The sequence below is a fragment of the Myiozetetes cayanensis genome, unplaced genomic scaffold (genome assembly GCF_022539395.1).
Source record: "Myiozetetes cayanensis isolate MyiCay16 unplaced genomic scaffold, myiCay2020 scf28, whole genome shotgun sequence".
Lineage (NCBI taxonomy): Eukaryota > Metazoa > Chordata > Aves > Passeriformes > Tyrannidae > Myiozetetes > Myiozetetes cayanensis.
Genome location: NW_026087499.1, coordinates 403,811 through 421,306, shown reverse-complemented (window position 1 = coordinate 421,306; position 17,496 = coordinate 403,811). Strand labels below are relative to the sequence as shown.

The window sequence follows — 17,496 nt, the reverse complement described above, 5'->3', positions numbered from 1 at the left end:
CGTCACCAGTGGTGGCCCTGAGCATTGCCTCAGTGTCTGGCCGGTGCAGCCCTGCAAGGAAGGGCAGGGGCCAGCAGATGGAAAACACACCACTTTATTGGGGTGAGGACAGGCACGCCCGGCAGCGGGCAGCCTTGAGAACTGTCCCATGGGTTTGCAGTGGGCTCGGTGCCCACTCGTCCCGCGAGTGGCCAGGCAGCCAAACTGCCTGGGTGTGGGGTCCCTCCCAGCCCTGGGAGCAGGGGGACATAAATAGAGGGGGGCAGTGGGTAGGAAGGGGATGTAAAAGTGACATAAAATGTCTACACGGCATAAGTAACAATACTTAGGGGTATGGCACAGCCGAGGCACCCAGTGAGATGTGAAGGTGCCAGGACCTCCCAGTGCCAGGGCGGTGACGCTGGGGGCTAGGGCCCTGCTGGCAGGCTCTGGCGCAGTGCCTCCGCGCAGCCGGCCAGCTCCATGCGCTCCAGTGCAGCAAAGACACGGTCCAGCGTGGCGCTGGTCTGCTGGCACCAGCGCTTCAGCATCTCGTACTGCTGGTCACGGATGTGGGCCACCTCCAGCTCCACCAGCTCAATCTCCGCCTCCCGCAGCTCCAGCATCCGCATGAACTCCTTCCAGCGCCGTACTGGCACTGCGTCGATGACAGCATAGAGCTGGCTGCCCTGCAGCAGGGCACTGCGGGGCTCTGGTGGGGCAGAGGGCTCCCCCTCATCGCTGGGCTGCTCATGCAGCAGGGCCTGGTGCTTGGGGCTCTGCCTCACCGTGACAGTGGCACGATCTGTCCCCTGTGGAGAGCATGGCTGGGTCCAGCACAGGCTGTTCCACCCCCGGCCACTGAACTGGCACCATGGTGTGGGCACAGCCCCAGCCATGGAGGTGGCTGCCTGTGCCATGGGGAGGGGACCAGGTGCCAGGGCATCATGCCGAAGCCTCTTCCTCTTGTGGTAGATGGCAATGGCACCCAGGAAGAGGGGCCCACTGAGTCCCAGAAGGATGTACTCCAGACCTGAGTCTGCAAGGAGGAGCAGGAGTGTTCCCATCAACTGTACAGCACGACGACCCTACACCACTGTCCCCAGCCCCATCACCCCTGTACCTTGACTGCTGCTGTTGCTGCTGCCACACACTTGCTGGCATTCTTTGCTGCACGTGTCCAGGGTGCTCCTGTAAGGAGAGGGGAACCGTGGGCACCACACTGTGCCATGCCCCAGGCCCCACACCTGTCCCCAGTTGGGACACAGTGAAGGTCAGTGCTTACATGTGGCATGGCCGGCACTCGTCTCCCTCGGTGTAGAAGTCAGGCTTGCAGCTGCTGTCACAGACTGTGTCATGCATCTCTGAGCCTGGAGAGAGGGTGGGCATGAGGGAGAGTGGCACAGCCAGAGGTGGCACAGCCAGCAGGTCGTGCCGCAGGGAGACCAGCAGCACTCACAGGGCCGCTGGATGAGGCGCCCTGTGCAGGGCTGGCACTTCCGACATAAGAACTCGCTGCAGCCCTCGTCGAGGCAGTCACGGAAGTGTCCGGGCTCGCAGCCACAGGCGACGTTGCTGGTGGCCGAGCAGTTGCTCAGAACACTCTGGAAAGCTGTAGAAAGCAGGCAGTGAGTGGCACAGCATTGCGCTGCATGGCACAGCATGGCATGGTGTGATCCCAGCTCACCTTGTCGGTCACACTCGTAGCAAGCCTGGCACTTGGTGAAGGTGTTGGGCTGGGAGAGGAAGGTGCCAATGGGACAGGGTTTGCAGACATTGTTGTTGTGGCTTGTGCAGGGCTTGTGCAGATACATCCCTGCAGGGACAGTGGAGTGACAGGAAGCATAGCCACGTGGGGCAACGCACCTTCTGGTGCCACAGCGTGCCATGTCATGCCACACAGGCCAGGCAGAGCTCACCTGCAGGACACTGGGGACAGCACTGGTGAGTACTCTCGATCCAATTCATGCCAGCAGGGCAGGGGTATCTGGTGGCATGTCTCTGCAGACGGGTGAGTGGCTGCACCAGGACCCTCTGTCCTCGCAGCATGGTATGGTTCTGCCACCCTGGGGGCTGTGATTCACTGGCTGCCAGCCCCAGCACTGCCAGGATCACCTGTGGGCAGAGGGAGAGCAGGGCTGCAGGCAGCTAGGGTGCTCCAGGAGCCATGGACCCATGGGGCATGGCCCTCACACCATGCTCCATTCCCAGCCACATATGATGGACTACTGGAGCCAGAGCCAGGTCCAGTACCATGTGGACACCAGTGCCTGTGCAGGGCAGAATGGCTGGATCGGTGGCCCTGTGCCCCTCAGCTACGCGAATGTGCTGCTCAGGGCGGGGAATGCCCCGCGGCAGCCCCTGTGCCCTGCCTCTCCCACCCTACACGAGCAAGCCACTTCCTGCTGGCCCTGTGGGGGCCACTGTGCCACAACGTGTGCTCCGACGTCTGCTGTCAGGTGCCCCCGTGTTCTCTGCAAAGGGTGCTTCCAGGCTCGTTGGGGAGTGGTGCCCGGAAGCTCGACCACCTGTGACGACAGGACCCCTGCCGTGTCCCCAGGGATGGGGACGAGTGAGTCGGGCACGCTGCTGGTGGTGCCACGGATTGCCGGTCCAGGGAGGTGTAGGCAGCCAGGCGCGGAGGGGTTAACTCTGCCTGCTTAACTTTCCTGAGGTTTATCTCCCTCGCAGAGGAGGTGATTTCCTCCCCGAGAGGAAGCCGTGCCTGGCTCACGCTCTCTCCGATGCTATCACTCCTTGTGTGTGCGTCCCAAAGTAGGTCACAGCTCCCCCGCGGGGTGCCAGGTGCTACACACAGGGCAGCCCCACTGCCCAGACAGCCCCGGTGGGGGCGGCGAGGAGGTGCCCACGCTGACACACCTTCCACGGGCAGGGCAGGGGGCCGGGAGGGCCGTGGCGCTGGCAGTGTGGGCAGGGAAACAGGGGATTCCTCGCTGGGGGCTGGATTTCCCAGCCGTGATGGCCCCGATTACGGCAGCTGAATCATTTTCTACTAAACCCGTCGCCACCGGCAGACTGGAAACCGCGCTGGGTCGCCCCGCACGCAGAGCGCTGGCGGCAGAGCAGGGCGGCTGCCGCAGTCCCGGCTGCCAGCGGCACGTCTGAGTCAGCACCGAGACACGGCCCTGCCCGCACACCCTGCCTGCACACCCTGCCTGCACACCCTGCCTGCACACCCTGCCTGCAGCCGCCCCTGCCCGGCGCGGGGAGCAGGTGCCCGGAGGGCAGGGGAGCGGTGGGCGCAGAGCAGCGGTGAGCACGCCAATGGCCGGCTGCGGGGTGGGCACAGCCACAGTTTCCCACCGCCAACGCCACTCCTGCCCACAGCGCGGCCTGTGCTCCCTGCGCCCGAGTGCCGGGACAGCCGCCCTCCAGCCCCGAGGGCAGCCCCACCGCCGGCAGAGCTACCCGCACCCGCAGGCTGTCGGCACAGCCAGGCCCCGTGGCACTGCCCTACCTGCAAGCCCCGTGACTGAGCCCACACTCTCCCCGACCGCAATCGTGTCCGTGCCTGCGATCTTTGTGGCTGTTGCCATGCCTGTGGCCCCCGTAGCCACGCCACAGCATGGGCGCTTCGGTGCAGCAGAGACCAGTCCCAGATGTTAGCAGAGGGGAAAGTGTTTTTGGCACGTTTGGCGCTGGAGTTACTCCATCTTCCTCCCTCCCTCCTCCAAACCCATTTCAGCCATAGCCCTGGGCACCCCACGACTGGTGTCAGGGCTCCATGGGACCCGCATGCCGGCACACTCACCCAAGCCACCCCAGGGCAGCAACACTTCATCCTTGTGGCCGATGTGGCTGGTTCATGCCAGGGCAGTGAGGGGACCAGGGTGGCAGGTGCAGTTGGGTGTCAGGGCAGCTCAGTGCCCAGGCAGGGTGCCCCGGCACGCCATGGCCACTGTCAGCAGCACGCGACGCGTGGTGAGTGAGCGCCAGCCCTCCCCACACAGGCTTTTACACCCAACCACAGCAGGAGGAAATGCTTTTTTGGAAATGAGTCCAGGGGTTATGAAACCACATGACAGGAGCGCCACCCTCCCTCACCCGCTGGCACAAATCCAGGGTAGTTGGGGTTGGTGAAGGGGACGCAGTGTGCAGGGAGCAGCGTTGACCCTCACCCCAGGGTTCCATCCCCATCCTGAGTCCTGGAACAGGAGGCTGAAACTGGCCCCAGTCCCCTCTTCGCCTGCCCCTGTGGGGCTCCCTGAGCTGTGCCTCACCCACCCCAGTGCTGCCCAGACCTGGGTGCTGCCACGGCCAAAGGAAAGGCGAGGCGGGCGCGAGCGTGCACCAGCTGGGTTTATTGCTCAGCTGGGACGTGGAGTGCAGCCTGGCACGGGGGGGGGCTCCCACCACAACTCTCACACTCTGGCCTTGGGCACTGCCACCTACTGCCACCACACAGGGTAAACCCAGCCCAGCCCCACACTGTCCCCTCCTGCCACCAGCCCCAGCCTCCTCACTGCACTGCCTGCAGCACCATGCCCACCATGCCACTGGCACAGCATCCCTCTCAGCATCTTTCCCACTCACCACTGCCAACATTGTCATCCTTTCGTCGCCCACAGGAGCTGCCCCACAGCCCCCCGCAGCCCCCCATGGCCCCAGGGCCCCCTGCCCCACAACTCTCGTCTCTGTGGACAAGGGTCCAGCACAAGCCATGTGCCATGTCCAGCCCCGCACTGGAGCCCCGCCCCAGAGCACATCCTTGCCAAGGGGACCAGTCTGCATCCCCATCCATGTCCCCACCAGGGTGGCATCCCACTGCTTGCTCTGCCCAGCCCTGCCATTACGCTATGGTTAGAAGCAGGAGCAGCTCCTTGGTGCATCTGTGTGTCTGTCCTTTCCATGCCAGCGGCTCTCAGACCTCCCTGCAAGGCACACAGTGGGGAGAGATGCCCTCAGTGCTGTGACCCGGCCCCTGGGGAGCCCCCAGGAGGGCCAGGGCACCCCTTGGGAACAGGTAGCGTGTGCTTACGAGGCCGTCAGCGTGGAGTTGAGCATCAGCGTGGCCTGGATCCGGTGCAGCTGCGCCAGTGTCAGCTTGCGGTGCTGTGCTGACTGCGGGTCCGAGAGGGTCCGGCGGGCAGGAGGTGGGGGGTCACGCCTGAGCTCCCCTGGGAGGGAGGTCGGGCTCTCCACGGGCTCCTCAGGCTCCGAGAGCTCGGATGTGGAGCTGCCACTGCTGCCAGGGGCAGCTGGGGGCACAGGGGCTTGGCTAGTCTGGGGGGAGCCAGCAGAGAGGTCAGAGAGGCTGTGGCTCTGGCTTAAGGGGCCTGGGGAAGTGGGGGACAGGAGCTGTGGCAGGCTGGCCTCTGACTTGGACTTAAGCACCCTGGCCGGGCAGGGCAGGAGCTGCACTGGGGTCTGGCGGCGCAGCCGGGGTGAGGGGGGCTGTGGAGCTGGGGGGGCCAGGGAGGGCTCCTGCCCCTCCTCAGCCACCCCATCTGGCTGCTGGCTGAAGTCCCGCAGGGAGGCAGGTGAGAGTGTGCCGTAGGCACTGTCGATGGAAGACGAGCGGCAGCCACCAGTCGGGGAGGCCATGCCATGGGGCAGGGGCACAGGCAGGGCACCTGCAGGCAGCTCCTGAGTGGGGGTCCCGGTGGAGGTGTCGGCAGAGGTGCCAGTGCTGATGGAGGTGCTGGTGCCAACAGAGGAGCTGTCTGAGGTCGATCTGAAGGGTCCTGTGTCCCAGTCTGGGGAGGAGAGCTCATCACCGCCGTCTGCTGCCACCATGGCGAGCGTCTCAGTGGAACCGTCAGAGGGGCTGCAGGAGCAGAAGGGTGAGGAGTGGGCTGTGCCAGGCCAGAGGTGTGCAGGGTCCCCCTCCCGTTCCCTACCACTGCTGTGAGTCTGTGCTGGCACTGCTGTGGCGGAGGATGGTAGGTGAACTGGCAGCTGAGGTGCCGCTCCCGCCGTCCTCCTCCTCCTCCTCCTCTTCCATGCACCGGCGCTGCCGCAGCTGCTGCAGCAGGTTCTAGGAAAGGGAAGGCATCAGTGAGGACCAGGTTGTGCACAGAGCACCTGCAGGTCCCCTGCCCAGCCCCGTGCCCCTCACCTGGGCATTGCGCACCGCCTCGACCCAGCTGCGGCACAAAGACTGCCCACTGGCCTGGAAGGTGTAGGCAGCCACAGCGCTCCCCAGCTCGTTCAGGTAGATGAGGAGGAAGGAGCCTGTGGGCAGAGGCTGTCAGCTGTCTCAGGGATCCCCTCTGCAGACTCCCTCACCCCTAGTGCTGCTCACCTGGGTCCCTGAGCTCTCGGCAGACGACCTTGTCCACCAGCAAAGGCTGCCGGACCACCTTGGTGCGCTCAGCCTTTTTGAGGGGCTTGGTGATGAGGAAGAGGTCGGTGAAGAGGAAACAGTAGACATCCATCTGGGAGTGAGAGTGAGGCCGTGGTTGCTGGTTGGCACAGTTAGTGAGGGCAGGTGGGCAGGGGTTGCAGCTGAGGCCCCCCCGTCCCCTGCAGTCCTCACCTTGCTGTCTTTACCTTCCCGCATGCGCAGGCTGCCCTCAAGGAGGAGCTGCCGGGTGTCCTCTGGGGAGGTGCCAGGGATGGGGGCTGTCAGGTCCAGCCGGAGGAATTCCTTCAGCAGCTGCCGAGAGCCACCAGCATCAGCATGGGGTGCATGGGATAACATGGCATAAGGTGGCATGGCATGATATAGCATGGGGTGGCTTGGCATGAAGTGACATAAGATTGGCACAGTAGTGTGGCAGAAGGTGGCATTGAGTGGCAGAGGGTGGCATTGAGTGGCAGAGGGTGGCATTGAGTGGCAGAGGGTGGTATGGCATGGCATGGCAGAGGATGGCAGCTCCACCATGCCCAGCCTACCTTGTCTACCTCATCTGTGCTGCCCTCCACCACCTCATAGGTGTCAATGCGGCTGAGGATGGTGGCCAGGCGCTGCCGCTCTTGCCTCTGGCGCATCCGCGAGTTGACGTCGTTGATGAAGCGCTCCACAGAGCCAATCTGTGGAGGGGTTGGCAGTGGGTTTGAGGGGCTGGGGGGACCAACCTTGTTGCCCCCCACCCCCGTACCCTTACCATGGTGGTAATGGCATCACGGGCACGTGGGTCATCTGTCTTCTTCAGCACGGACTTGAGGAGCAGTGGGTACTTTGTGAGGCGTTGGTGGGGCTTCACCAGCATGTCGCTCAGCTTCAGGCGGCTGCACTGCTCGTGCTTTTCGGCCCACTGTGGCATGCAGGTGTCAGTGCCAGTACTGCCCCGGTCCCAGCCCTGGTCCCCACTCTCCCCTTACCGTCACATAGGTGCGGAAGAGCTCGCTGTCCCGCAGCAGTGCCCGCATGTACTCCATGCATCCCTCCTCCTCCATACAGTACCGCACGTAGGGCTTGAAGAGGGACCCAAACTGGGAGGTGCAGAGGGGTCACCATGGGCCACAGCATGGCATAGCCCTCCACAATGGCATGGGGTCCCCACTCACCATCTTGAAGCCACTGAGGAAGTCAATGGGGTCAAGCAGTGCCCTGGTCCGTCGTGCCTTGGCCAGCACCGGGGCCATGACGCTGCGCCACAGCTCGCAGTGCAGCCGGATGATCTCCCCAATGTTGCTGAAGAGCCGTTCGACATCCACCTATTGGGGTGAGGTGGGCAGTGCTGGGGGACGGCACTCACACCTTGCAGCATTGCCAGGCTGAGGAGTCATCCCCAACACTCTTGGCCCCCATAGCCCTCTCTGCTCACCTCACAGAGCAGCCCTGATTCCTGCAGGTTCAGCAGGCAGCAGAGAAAGAGCTGTGGGGAGAGAGCAGGGAGCTAGTGGGCTGCAGCCTCGGCCCCTGGCCCCAGTACGGCGCAGCGTCACCGTGTGAGCACCAACACTCACGTCGGTAATGACTTTGAGCTTGCGGATGTAGGTGGCCTCGGTGTGCAGCAGCTCCCAGATGGCTTCCTGCTGGTGGCACTGCCGGCGTGACAGGGCCTGCCAGGCTGAGTGTCAGGACCGTGCCAGGGGCTGAGCAGAGCCCCCATGGCCTCCCAGCCCCCAGCCCTACCTCTGTGCCCTGGATGATCTGCTGCCAGCTGTCCTCCAGTGCCAGCCCAGCCTCATCCCCGTCCTCCTCCCAGGAGTCACGGTCAAAGCGGAGCTGGGGCGGCAGTTTGGGTAGCCCAAAGGTGCCGTAGGCGTGCAGCCTGTTTACCAGCTGCTCCAATTTCTCAGTCTCCTGAAGGAGGGGGCAGAGCAGCTGGGCAGAGGCCAGTGGGCATGTGCCACAGACCTCTTTGCCCTGCCTGTGGAACTAGGGGGCTTGAGCCCCAGGGGACCCATCCCAGCTACTCAGCATAGCTGCAGGCAGCTCCCGTGCCCCCTTGCCATGCCTGCATCCAACCTACCCGCCCGAAGGAGCCTGTGCTGGTTCCAGAGCCGAAGAAGCCGCTGAAGCGGCTGGCAGCGCGGTTCTTCCAGGTGTCGGTGCCATTGGTGGGCAGTGAGCTGCCGATGTGCAGGGCCAGCTCAGGGCTGGGAATGCTGGTGTCCCCCAGGAATTCTGTCATGTTCTTCCTCCTCCGGCCAAGAGCCTGCAGCAGGGACAGTCAGTGCCCCCAGGGTCAGCGCTCAGCAGTCTGGCCATGGCACTGGGATGGGCACAGTGGCATGGCACAGCGTGACGCTCCAGAAGGGCTGACCTCGGGCACTGTGAGACAGACACCCAGATGGCAGCCCTGGGCAGTGTGTCCTCCAGCCATGCTCCCCTGCCCGCACTGACCTGCCTACCTGCATCCCAGGGGTGCAGGGCCCCGGGGGTGCAGGACCCCGGGTGCTGCCTGGTTGAGCCCAGCTGGCCATGGGCAAGGGGCCCCAGCAGCGTGGGGGCTCACGGCATCCCGAGGGGTGCAGACCCGGCCAAGCCGCCTGTCCAGTCGTGCTCCCGGCTCGGACGGCGGAGCCGGGGCCGGGCAGGCTGTGGCCAGGCTCCTCCGAAACAAAAGGAGGTGGGGCCAGAGCCGAAAACCTAATTTCCCTCTTTGCAGATAAGCTACCAGAGCTGAACAATTCACCGGCGGAGATCAAAGCCCCCCAGCCGGTCGCAAGAGCTGGGCCACAGCCAAGTGTCTCCCTCCACCCCGGGCACCGCTGCACCGGTTGCTCCCCTCGTGTCCCTGGGCTGTGCCGGAAAGTGGCTGCTGCCATCTCATTACTGTGGCACAAAGGGCAGCAGGGTCGGGGCTCCCTGCCTGCCACCGAGCCCTGTGAAGTGGCACGGTGCAGCCACCACTGCCAGCACAGCCCCACACCCTGCCACGTCCCCGGACCCAGGCGGGAAAAGCCCCCACAGGCACTGTCCCCCTTACTCACTGTGCTGCCATGTCCCCAGCCGCCGCCAGCCCTATCTCCCTGGTGCAGCTCAGTGCCCACCTGGATCCAGGAAGGCAGTCGGGACTGAGACCCCTGCAGGGGTGGCTGGTTGCCCACTGACCCCCCTGCCCTGCCAGGGCTGTGCCGGTCCCGCAGCCAGGCATCATAATGCTGGACACGGGTGGCCACCAGCCCCGGCCACACAGCCAGCTTGCTGCCCTCAGGGCTTGTTGGCACAGAAGTAAGCACTGTGTCTTCCTGACCAGCCCCTGCAGAGTTGCTCTCCACGGGCCCAACGCTCTGCTGCCACAGGAGCTGTGCCCAGCCCGGCCCCACGCCTTATCTGGGGACAGGGTCCATGGGGCAGGACTGAGCTGCACTCAGCAGCTGCCAGGCACTGTGGAGACGAGGGCCAGCGGCCAAGGGTAAGTCCTGGGGCCAGGGCGATTCTCAAGGCCAGGGTGGCACCAAGTGGCAGTTGCTGCTGAGGCCCCCAGGGCTTCTATTTGCCTTAGCTTTGGTGGCATCCTATACCTGGCACAGCCACAGGGCTGGCGCCACTGCTTGAGCTGCTACACTACTGTGGCACAGCCAGCACAACACAGTCAGGAGACAAAGTGGCTCTTGGGGACTCCAGCAGGATCTTCAGCCACACCCCATGAGGCCATCAAGAAGACAACATATTGCTGCCCCATGACCCATCTTCCCAGAAGGAATGGCTCCAGGACGATCACACACCTTACCATCCCCTCCCCAGTTCCTCCTTCCCAGAGCTGCCACTGGCACTCACCAGGCTGTCGGTGCCCTCTCGGCATCCTGACAGTGGCTCCAGGACTGGCCCAAGGAGTGCAGCAGTGCTGGCAGGGTGCAGGATGGGTAGGCTGGTCGACCTGGCATCTCGCACTGCCTGCTCCACCTTCAACTCATCCCCGGGTTTGGCTGCAGAAGCATCAGGTTGTCAGTGTCCCCTGGGAGCCCCAAGGCAGCTGAGCATTCTGCCGGGCCCCCGCCGCACCTTTCACCCGCAGGTAGTGCCCCCCGAAGCGGAACGCCTCGAACTGCAGGGACAGTGGTGTGTGGGACTGGTCCAGGTAGATGTCCACCTTGCCCAGCTCAATCGCCTTCCTCTCGAACACTGGCAGCAGCACCTCCCTGCAGGACACAAGCCCCACGTCTGTCTCTGCATCTGTCCCCACATTGTCCCTGTACCTGTCCCTGGCAAACTCACCCCAGCGACTTCTTCTTCACAGCCGGCACAATCTCTGCCTCGATGTCAACGCTAAGGTCGAACTTCAGGGTGAAGCACTCCTTGCTGGGGTCCTGGGGGAGGTAGGAGCAGCAGCTCACCCAGGGGTCTCTCCCTCCCACTCCCCAGGGTCATGCTGCTGCCTGCCAAGTGCCCCGGGGAGAGGGGCTGGTGCCTTACATCTGTGTGTCTGCGCCAAGCCTTCTTTTTGGGCAGCTTCAATGCCGAGCTCCTGCGTTCCCTGTGAGCACAGGGAGAGTAGAGTTACGGGGACGCCGTGGGATGGGGCCACACAGGGGATGTGCAAGCCCAGGGGCTCACCCTCTGCTCTCTGTTGGACCTTCCTCTTCCTCCTCCACATCGGAGGCAGGGCTGGTGCGTGGGGGGCATGAGCGTGTCGACATGTTGCGGGCCAGGATGGAGCCTGCAATCAGACACCAAGCTGGGCTGTGACACCTCCCCAACCCCATGCTGGCTCCCACTGCATCCCACTCCCACCTGTGTGTTGCACCAGCCCCAAGTGCATTCCATCACTCCCACCCCTGCGCTGCCCCTCTGCCGTGGAGCTGCGGGAGCAGCGGTGCTGCTGCTTGGCCCGGCTCACCTTGTGGGGGCAGGTCGAAGCGGATGTGGCCATCGAAGTGCATGGCGCCATGGAGGCGGCCGTCGCAGACCTCACACAGGCTGAGGGGGCTGCTGCGGCTCAGCTGCCGGCACTCCACGTCGTGGCATTCCTGTGGGGACACGTGTTTGTTGGGCAGCACCTGCCTGGGGCCACCAGCTATGGCATGTTGGCAAGAGGGAAGGGCAGCACCATGAGCAGCTGAGTCCCCTCTCCCATCCCCAGCTGCTGCTCGCACACTGCTCACAGGGAACGCTGAGGCCAGAGCAGGCATGAGGAAAGCAGCATGAGCAGGACACAGCCACGAGACAGTGGGTTCTGCAGGACATGGTGATGACACTAAGGCCTTCTGCACCACAGAACCCCCTCCTTGCTCCACTGCTATGAGCAGACACCCTGAGACAGCTGTACATGCTGAAGCTTGAACAGGGAGCTGGGGGACAGCCACCTGTGCCTGTGACCCCCACACCTCACCAGTGGCCTGGGAGACTGCCCTGGCACTGCACAGCCCCTTTGTGCTGATGAGAGCCATGTCCCCACGGCAGGATGGAGGAAGCGAGCGTCTGCGGCCAAACAATGCTCCAAGCCGGCGCGTTTCCTCCGATTGTGTGCGGCCATGGCCGTGGCCCCAGCCCCACCGGGCATTCACAGCAGGTTATTTTTAAACCCCCGACTGGGCCCCCAGCACAGTGTATGGCCTATGACCTCCGGCCAGCCCTGTCTCACTGGGGGCTCCAGCTGGCTCCGCTCTGGGGGATTGTGGTGCCACCAGCCACTGCCAGCAAGCCCTGCTGCACCACTGACACATCCCCATCCCCATGTGGGACCCTCGTCGCCACTCTGCACAGAGACAGTTTCAAGGGGCTGCTGGGAGGAGCCAGCCCTGCCCAGGCTTGCCTGTAGTGCACTGTGCTGCTGTGGGGAGGAAGCACCCGTGCAGCTCCAAGCCGCCCCCACTTCCTGCCCTCCTTCCTCCCACTGCTGCTGAGGTCAGAGCTGACGTGCTCCTACCACCCTCGTGCTCTCCAAGGGGCCGTCGGCCCCTCTGCAGCAGCCACTGCCACGGCACCCACCAGTGTCCTATCCCAGGCCATAAGACAGCCCCAGGACACCCTGTGCCCCCAACCCTCTTCCTCTACCACCATGTGCCTCACACCACTGTGGCCATCACGACCGCTGTGCGTGAGAGCACGGCCACAGCTGGTGCTCACTCAGTGGGCTCCCCTGTGACCCTTGGCAGCCACTCCACAGGTATGTGATGCTCCTCACCCACCCTGTGCCAACAGCTCATCTCTGGGTTCAAACTCCCTGGAGGGGCCAGGCAGGATGGCCAAGCCTCTCTGCCCACTCCAGGGATCAGCTCCTGATCCAAGCCCTGCCACAGTCCCAGCACACGGCAGCTTCGCCACCCCTCAGCACGCACCTCACAAAGAGAAGGGGATCAAGATCCAGCATCCTGCCACAGCAGAACAAGCCCCCAGACTGACCAGCCTACCCACAAAACCACCACTACCTGCCAGGCACCGTCAGGGATCTCTGGTGACAGTAGCAGAGTGGCCTCAGTGGATTGATCCCAGCAGTCCCAGCTGCACCACTGGGCAACCACGTCCCAGTGCCACGTGTGCCCCAGCGGCACTGGCCCTGCCACCCCAGCATGCAAACAGAGCACCGTGGCACACCCCTGGCACGCCCGGGGCTGTCCTGCCTGCTACACCAGAGACACCGCCTGCAGCCCCACATAGAAACTCCTGGGACTCACCGGGAGCCAGGGTGCGGGTCCGGCCCAGCCCAGCCCAGCCAGTGGGAGAGAAAGGACCCTAAATCCACCCTGGATTCACATTAGTGAGCAGGGGAGCAGATGGGCTGGAGCGTATTAACTCCAGTCACGGCAGCTTGGAAAAACGGGCAAATCGCCGCCATGTCGTGAAATGCCAGCTGGACCATGACACCAGCAGGGAACGCACACCCAGCACGGGCTGGGGCACACAGCACGCCAGGGGTTGCTGACTAGGGCAGGAGCCCTTCAGGGAGCGGCAAGTTGGGCAGAGCCATCCACTGCCCCTTCTGACCCATGAGACCGACACCAGGAGGCAGCTACCGGCGCTGCCCCCACCCTGCAGGACCCACCTTGGTTGCCCTCCTCTCACCAGTGCAGTTGAGATTCTGGCAGCGCAGCGCTGTCTCCTCTGCTGGGCACGGCTCGTCTGTGGAAAGAGTAGGATCAGTGCCTGGGTGCCATGAGAGCCGCCCCAGGGCCATGCTGAGACCCCCACAAACACAAACCCCAGGTTTAAGAGCTTGGTAAAGCACACAGGCTCAGATGAAGCTGGTCTTGCCCACCTCTGCCCACCCCTGCCTGTCCCACAGCCCATCCAGAAGACTGAAGCCCCATGCCCCAAGAGTCAGCGCTGCATCCCTGCTGAGGGAAGGCACTGTGTGCTCCACAGAGGCAGAATCCAGCACCTCTTGCCTGGCACCCCAAGGCACAGGATAAGGACAGGGACCTGCCCCAGCTCCTCTGGGGCTGGCACGGCCTGGGGCTGCAGCAGGAACACTAAATCTGCCGCTGTCAGTCCCCAACGGGGCTTAGTAGCCACTTTAAGCTTTGATAGTTAAATCGGCCTTAAGCACAAATCCTATTTTGAAGGCTTTTGTTATGTGTCGCATCTAATCGTTTAAAAATAACAGGCTGCTCGAGGCAGACGAGCAGTACAGACACCCTCTGGCAGGGTAGCCCCACTGCGGGCAGAGATGCACGGCTGGGAAGCTGCCTGCTGGGGAGGGAGCCGATGCCGGGGATGTGGAGAGGCCAGGTGGCGCGGCTGTACCAGCCCAACAGCACAGGGGCTTCCACGCCACGCCATTCCCCTCTCCCTCATCCTTCCTGCCAACAAAAACAGCATCCATGCCGGCCTGAGTGGGACCATGGCCAAGGCCAGGGTTAGACTCAGTCTGAGGGATAAAATGCCTTTTGAGACAGCATGAAAAAATCTGCTGCTTCTGCCTGGAGAGGGAGAAGCAACTCGGATGGGTGCTGGTTGCTCCAGCTCCCATCTGGGAGTGATCCCGGGGCTGCCGCGGCACCACGGGCGCTGCTGGATGACGATGCGGGAGCAGCTGGGCACGGCTGGGGCCGTGGCTGCTCAGGAGCCGGGCCGGGAGCAGGGACCGGGAGCTGGGCCGGGAGCCGGGCCGGGAGCAGGGACCGGGAGCTGGGACCGGGAGCCGGGCCGGGAGCAGGGACCGGGAGCAGGGACCGGGAGCAGGGACCGGGAGCAGGGACCGGGAGCCGGGCCGTGCACTGCCCCCGCGGCGGGAACACAATGAGGACTCTGTGTGCGCGGCCGCCCCGCAGCGCTCCCGGGCTTGGCTGGCCCCCGCCCCCCGCCGCTCAGTTTCACTTGACCTACCGGGAATAATAACGGAAGCAAATAAGAAATTCTTTCATGCACCCAAAGGAAAGTTTTCCAAACTCACCAAAAACCTAGAGGCCGCCCGCAGCGGCCGGCGGTGCCAGGGACGAGCCTCGCGCGGAGCCGCGGGCACGGCCAAAGCCGCGTGGCCGTTCCCAAGCGCTGACCCTGCCCGCGGGTCACACACGCACCAGGGCTCGGGCACGCGGGCTGGGAGCTCCTCGCAGGGGCCCCCGGTTTCTGGCAGAGGCCGGAGGGTGTTCGGGTCCTCACCAGCCACTTCGGGGGTCGGAGGAGGGATCCTGTCCCCATCAGCTCCTGTCCCCCCTCCCCGGTCACCTCCTCCACCGCTGCAGGCTGTGCTATCACGCCCGGCGCTCCCGGTGACGGAAAAAAAGTTGAAACCGGATCGTCCTCGCAGCCGAGCGCACGGCGGCAGCCGGCTGCTTCAAACCCTGCCTGGGCCGGGGGGAGCGCTGCCGGTGGCACGGGGTGCTCCCCAGCTGCACCTGCAGCATTCCCACGGCATCCCTGTGGCACCCCTGCTCCAGCAAGAGCTTCTCCCAGCCCCTCACCCTCGTTGCCACAGCTGGAGGCTTTGGCCGACCACAGCAGCCCACAGCCCTGGCTGCTCGAAGCCCCCCAGCCACCTACCCCCAAGCTCCTCGCTGATGTCCAGGCCAGAGCTCCAGGAAAACCGCTCCACTGCCTCGTACTCCAGCCCAGCCAGCCCGGCCGGCAAAGCCTCCAGCTCATAGGCTCCTCTCTTCTTCCAGTATAGAAACATCCTGGGGTCACGGCTGGAGGGCCCCCCAGAGCCGTGCCCGCCCCAATGGGGCCAGCAGTGGGACTAACTGGGGGAAACCGGCTCTGGCTTTAAGAGTGGGTCCCGGTCTCTGGACAAGCGACGCATTGATGCCAGCGGCGGGAGCCGCAGGGCGGCAGAGGGTGCTGCTGGAGGCTGCCCAGGGCCCGTGCAGGGGGCGCACAAAAGGCCTTTCTTCAGCCTCCCACAGACATTGCACAAATTTCACTTTCCGCTGTCTATGGAAGACATTCGGCCACGGAGACAAGACGTGCTTGTGATGGAAAGAATCGGCATGAAGAGGGGGGCTGTTCGGCGGCTCTGCCATCCAGACGGCTTTTGAGGGGGCAGGAATGCGCTGCCCTGAGCCCTGGTTGCATCCCTGTATCCATAGGCTCGCAGGGGCCCCCAGCCTGTGCAGGGAAAGCCAGGAGTCTTCAGGGGTATTTTCCTCCTGCTAAGTCCAAGCAAACAAGAAAGCACCAGCTAGGGCTTAAGACCCACAAAGGCTGGCACCTTTGTCCTACCCCATGTAAAACTTCCTAAAACAGGGAAAAAACACAGCACCATGCAGGATGATTAGCTGGGACAAGACAATCCCAGCCCTCCAGCTCACCACAGAATCTCCTCCTGGAGGCACCATATGCTTCCCAGAGTTTTGCTGCTTCTGGTCACCCTTTGTCAGAAATTTACACAGAAATTGCTGCTGCAAATGTAACAGATGCCAATTTATTGCAAAATTAATCCTACATTATTTAGTGCATCCTTGATATTTGAAGTGCTGTCACCGATTTCCCACTGATCACAGAACTGAGTGTCCCCAGCTTGCTGGTGGGATGCTTTGCTGAGGATTATGCTGACCTGCCCATTGCGTCTCTCCCCCTCAGGGATCACCAGAAGCCGGTGAGGTTTCCCTTTCCCGAAGCTGCAGCGTCCACCTCTGGGCTCTGGCAGGCACAGGCAATCTGAACACCCTGGAAATGCCCCAAAACAGACAGTTGCAGCTTGGCACATGGGGGCTACTCACATCCCCCAGCTCCAGGGAATGGAGTCAGTGTGGGATCCATCGCCCGCAGCCCAGTGAGGTGGATGCTGGTGACAGCACTAAGGGTGATGCTCAGCTATGGGGGTTTTCAGCACTGGGCATTTCTCACATGCCCTTTGCCTATCTAACCTTTCCTGAAGCTTTTTCCACGCACTTCCCCGTGACTTGAAGTCCCCTCTCACCTCGCCTGGGATGTTCTCCCTGGCTGCACCACAGTCCCTTTATTTACTTTAGCCACTGTTCAGGCCACAATGCCGGCCAAGTCCTTCCTGTGCTGCCAGACCCAGCCAGATGGGGATAATTAGGCCTGGATTAAGTTTAAGCTTTAACTCTATAAAAGGCAGCAAAACTGCACAGCCCCGCACAGCTCCTCTCCAGCTCAGTCTCCTCCCTGCCACTCATCCCAGTTTGTTTACAGCTGTTTGTTTCTGCAGTTCTAGAAAATCTCTTCACAAACCAGAGAAAAGTGATTTTGCAGATTACTCACATCCACAGCAGCCACCAGCCAAAAAGCTCCAGTCCCAAGTGACATACCACATCCCTCCTTCCTCTGCAGATCTGGTCCGTGGGATCTGAACAGGCACTGGGCTCGGGGGGCTGCACACACTGGAGCCAGATTGTTCCCGGGTCTAGGCTGGGGCAGAACCACACCTCACTCACAGGAGCCAGTTAGAAGTCAGGTTACTTTTGCAGCCGTGGATCCAATAAATGCCCAGTGTGCTGGTATTACACATTCAGAAGCAGTTTTCCCAAACACATCCTCAGCTCAACCTGAGGTGCTTACCTCTTCGTGACTCCTACCACACCCCAGCTTCCCTCAGGAGCAAATTGCTGATTGACAAAGGGTTGGGAAGAAAAAATAAATAAGACTTTTCTTGTGTCCCAGTGGGGTAGAGCAGGTGGGGTCAGGCAAGGCCACACGCCCTGGTGTTCCATGTGATGAGTTTCTCCCCCATCCCATTTCAACCTTGATCTGGAGAACAGTCTGTTAGAGTTGGGGACGCATTGGAGCCAGCCCGAGCTGTTTCTAGACCACAC

The 17,496-nt window shown here is 62.9% G+C and overlaps 2 protein-coding genes across 2 annotated transcripts; both read right to left on the bottom strand.

Moving 5' to 3' along the window:
* Window positions 1-139: 139 nt before the first annotated feature.
* On the bottom strand, window positions 140-4,566 carry TNFRSF25 (TNF receptor superfamily member 25). The gene is made up of 7 exons (XM_050322546.1): window positions 3,752-4,566; window positions 1,899-2,094; window positions 1,667-1,795; window positions 1,439-1,591; window positions 1,265-1,349; window positions 1,103-1,170; window positions 140-1,018 (listed from the first exon to the last, which is right to left on the bottom strand). The coding sequence occupies exons 1-7, from the start codon at window positions 3,779-3,781 to the stop codon at window positions 408-410; spliced, it is 1,272 nt and encodes a 423-aa protein (XP_050178503.1). The 5' UTR covers window positions 3,782-4,566; the 3' UTR covers window positions 140-407.
* A 52-nt stretch (window positions 4,567-4,618) lies between these two features.
* On the bottom strand, window positions 4,619-15,491 carry PLEKHG5 (pleckstrin homology and RhoGEF domain containing G5). The gene is made up of 22 exons (XM_050322545.1): window positions 15,263-15,491; window positions 13,323-13,399; window positions 11,178-11,307; window positions 10,895-10,997; window positions 10,754-10,814; window positions 10,556-10,647; window positions 10,343-10,479; window positions 10,118-10,266; window positions 8,364-8,549; window positions 8,024-8,194; window positions 7,855-7,950; window positions 7,713-7,763; window positions 7,453-7,602; window positions 7,267-7,377; window positions 7,050-7,199; window positions 6,838-6,975; window positions 6,479-6,598; window positions 6,245-6,377; window positions 6,059-6,174; window positions 5,841-5,977; window positions 4,979-5,767; window positions 4,619-4,871 (listed from the first exon to the last, which is right to left on the bottom strand). The coding sequence occupies exons 1-22, from the start codon at window positions 15,393-15,395 to the stop codon at window positions 4,862-4,864; spliced, it is 3,240 nt and encodes a 1,079-aa protein (XP_050178502.1). The 5' UTR covers window positions 15,396-15,491; the 3' UTR covers window positions 4,619-4,861.
* Between the last annotated feature and the right edge of the window lie 2,005 nt (window positions 15,492-17,496).

Bases quoted from the DNA above. Each gene is read 5' to 3' on its own strand.
- TNFRSF25 (XM_050322546.1), bottom strand. From the start codon at position 3,781: ATGAAGTGTTGCTGCCCTGGGGTGGCTTGG. The intron at 1,796-1,898 runs GTGAGCTCTGCC...CTGTCCCTGCAG, and splicing joins CTGTCCCCAGTGTCCTGCAG to GGATGTATCTGCACAAGCCC. The intron at 1,171-1,264 runs GTAAGCACTGAC...CTCTCCTTACAG, and splicing joins GAGTGCCGGCCATGCCACAT to GAGCACCCTGGACACGTGCA.
- PLEKHG5 (XM_050322545.1), bottom strand. From the start codon at position 15,395: ATGTTTCTATACTGGAAGAAGAGAGGAGCCTATGAGCTGGAGGCTTTG. The intron at 7,764-7,854 runs GTGAGTGTTGGT...CTCTCCCCACAG, and splicing joins AGCTCAAAGTCATTACCGAC to CTCTTTCTCTGCTGCCTGCT. The intron at 6,378-6,478 runs GTGAGGACTGCA...TCTCACTCCCAG, and splicing joins GGGAAGGTAAAGACAGCAAG to ATGGATGTCTACTGTTTCCT.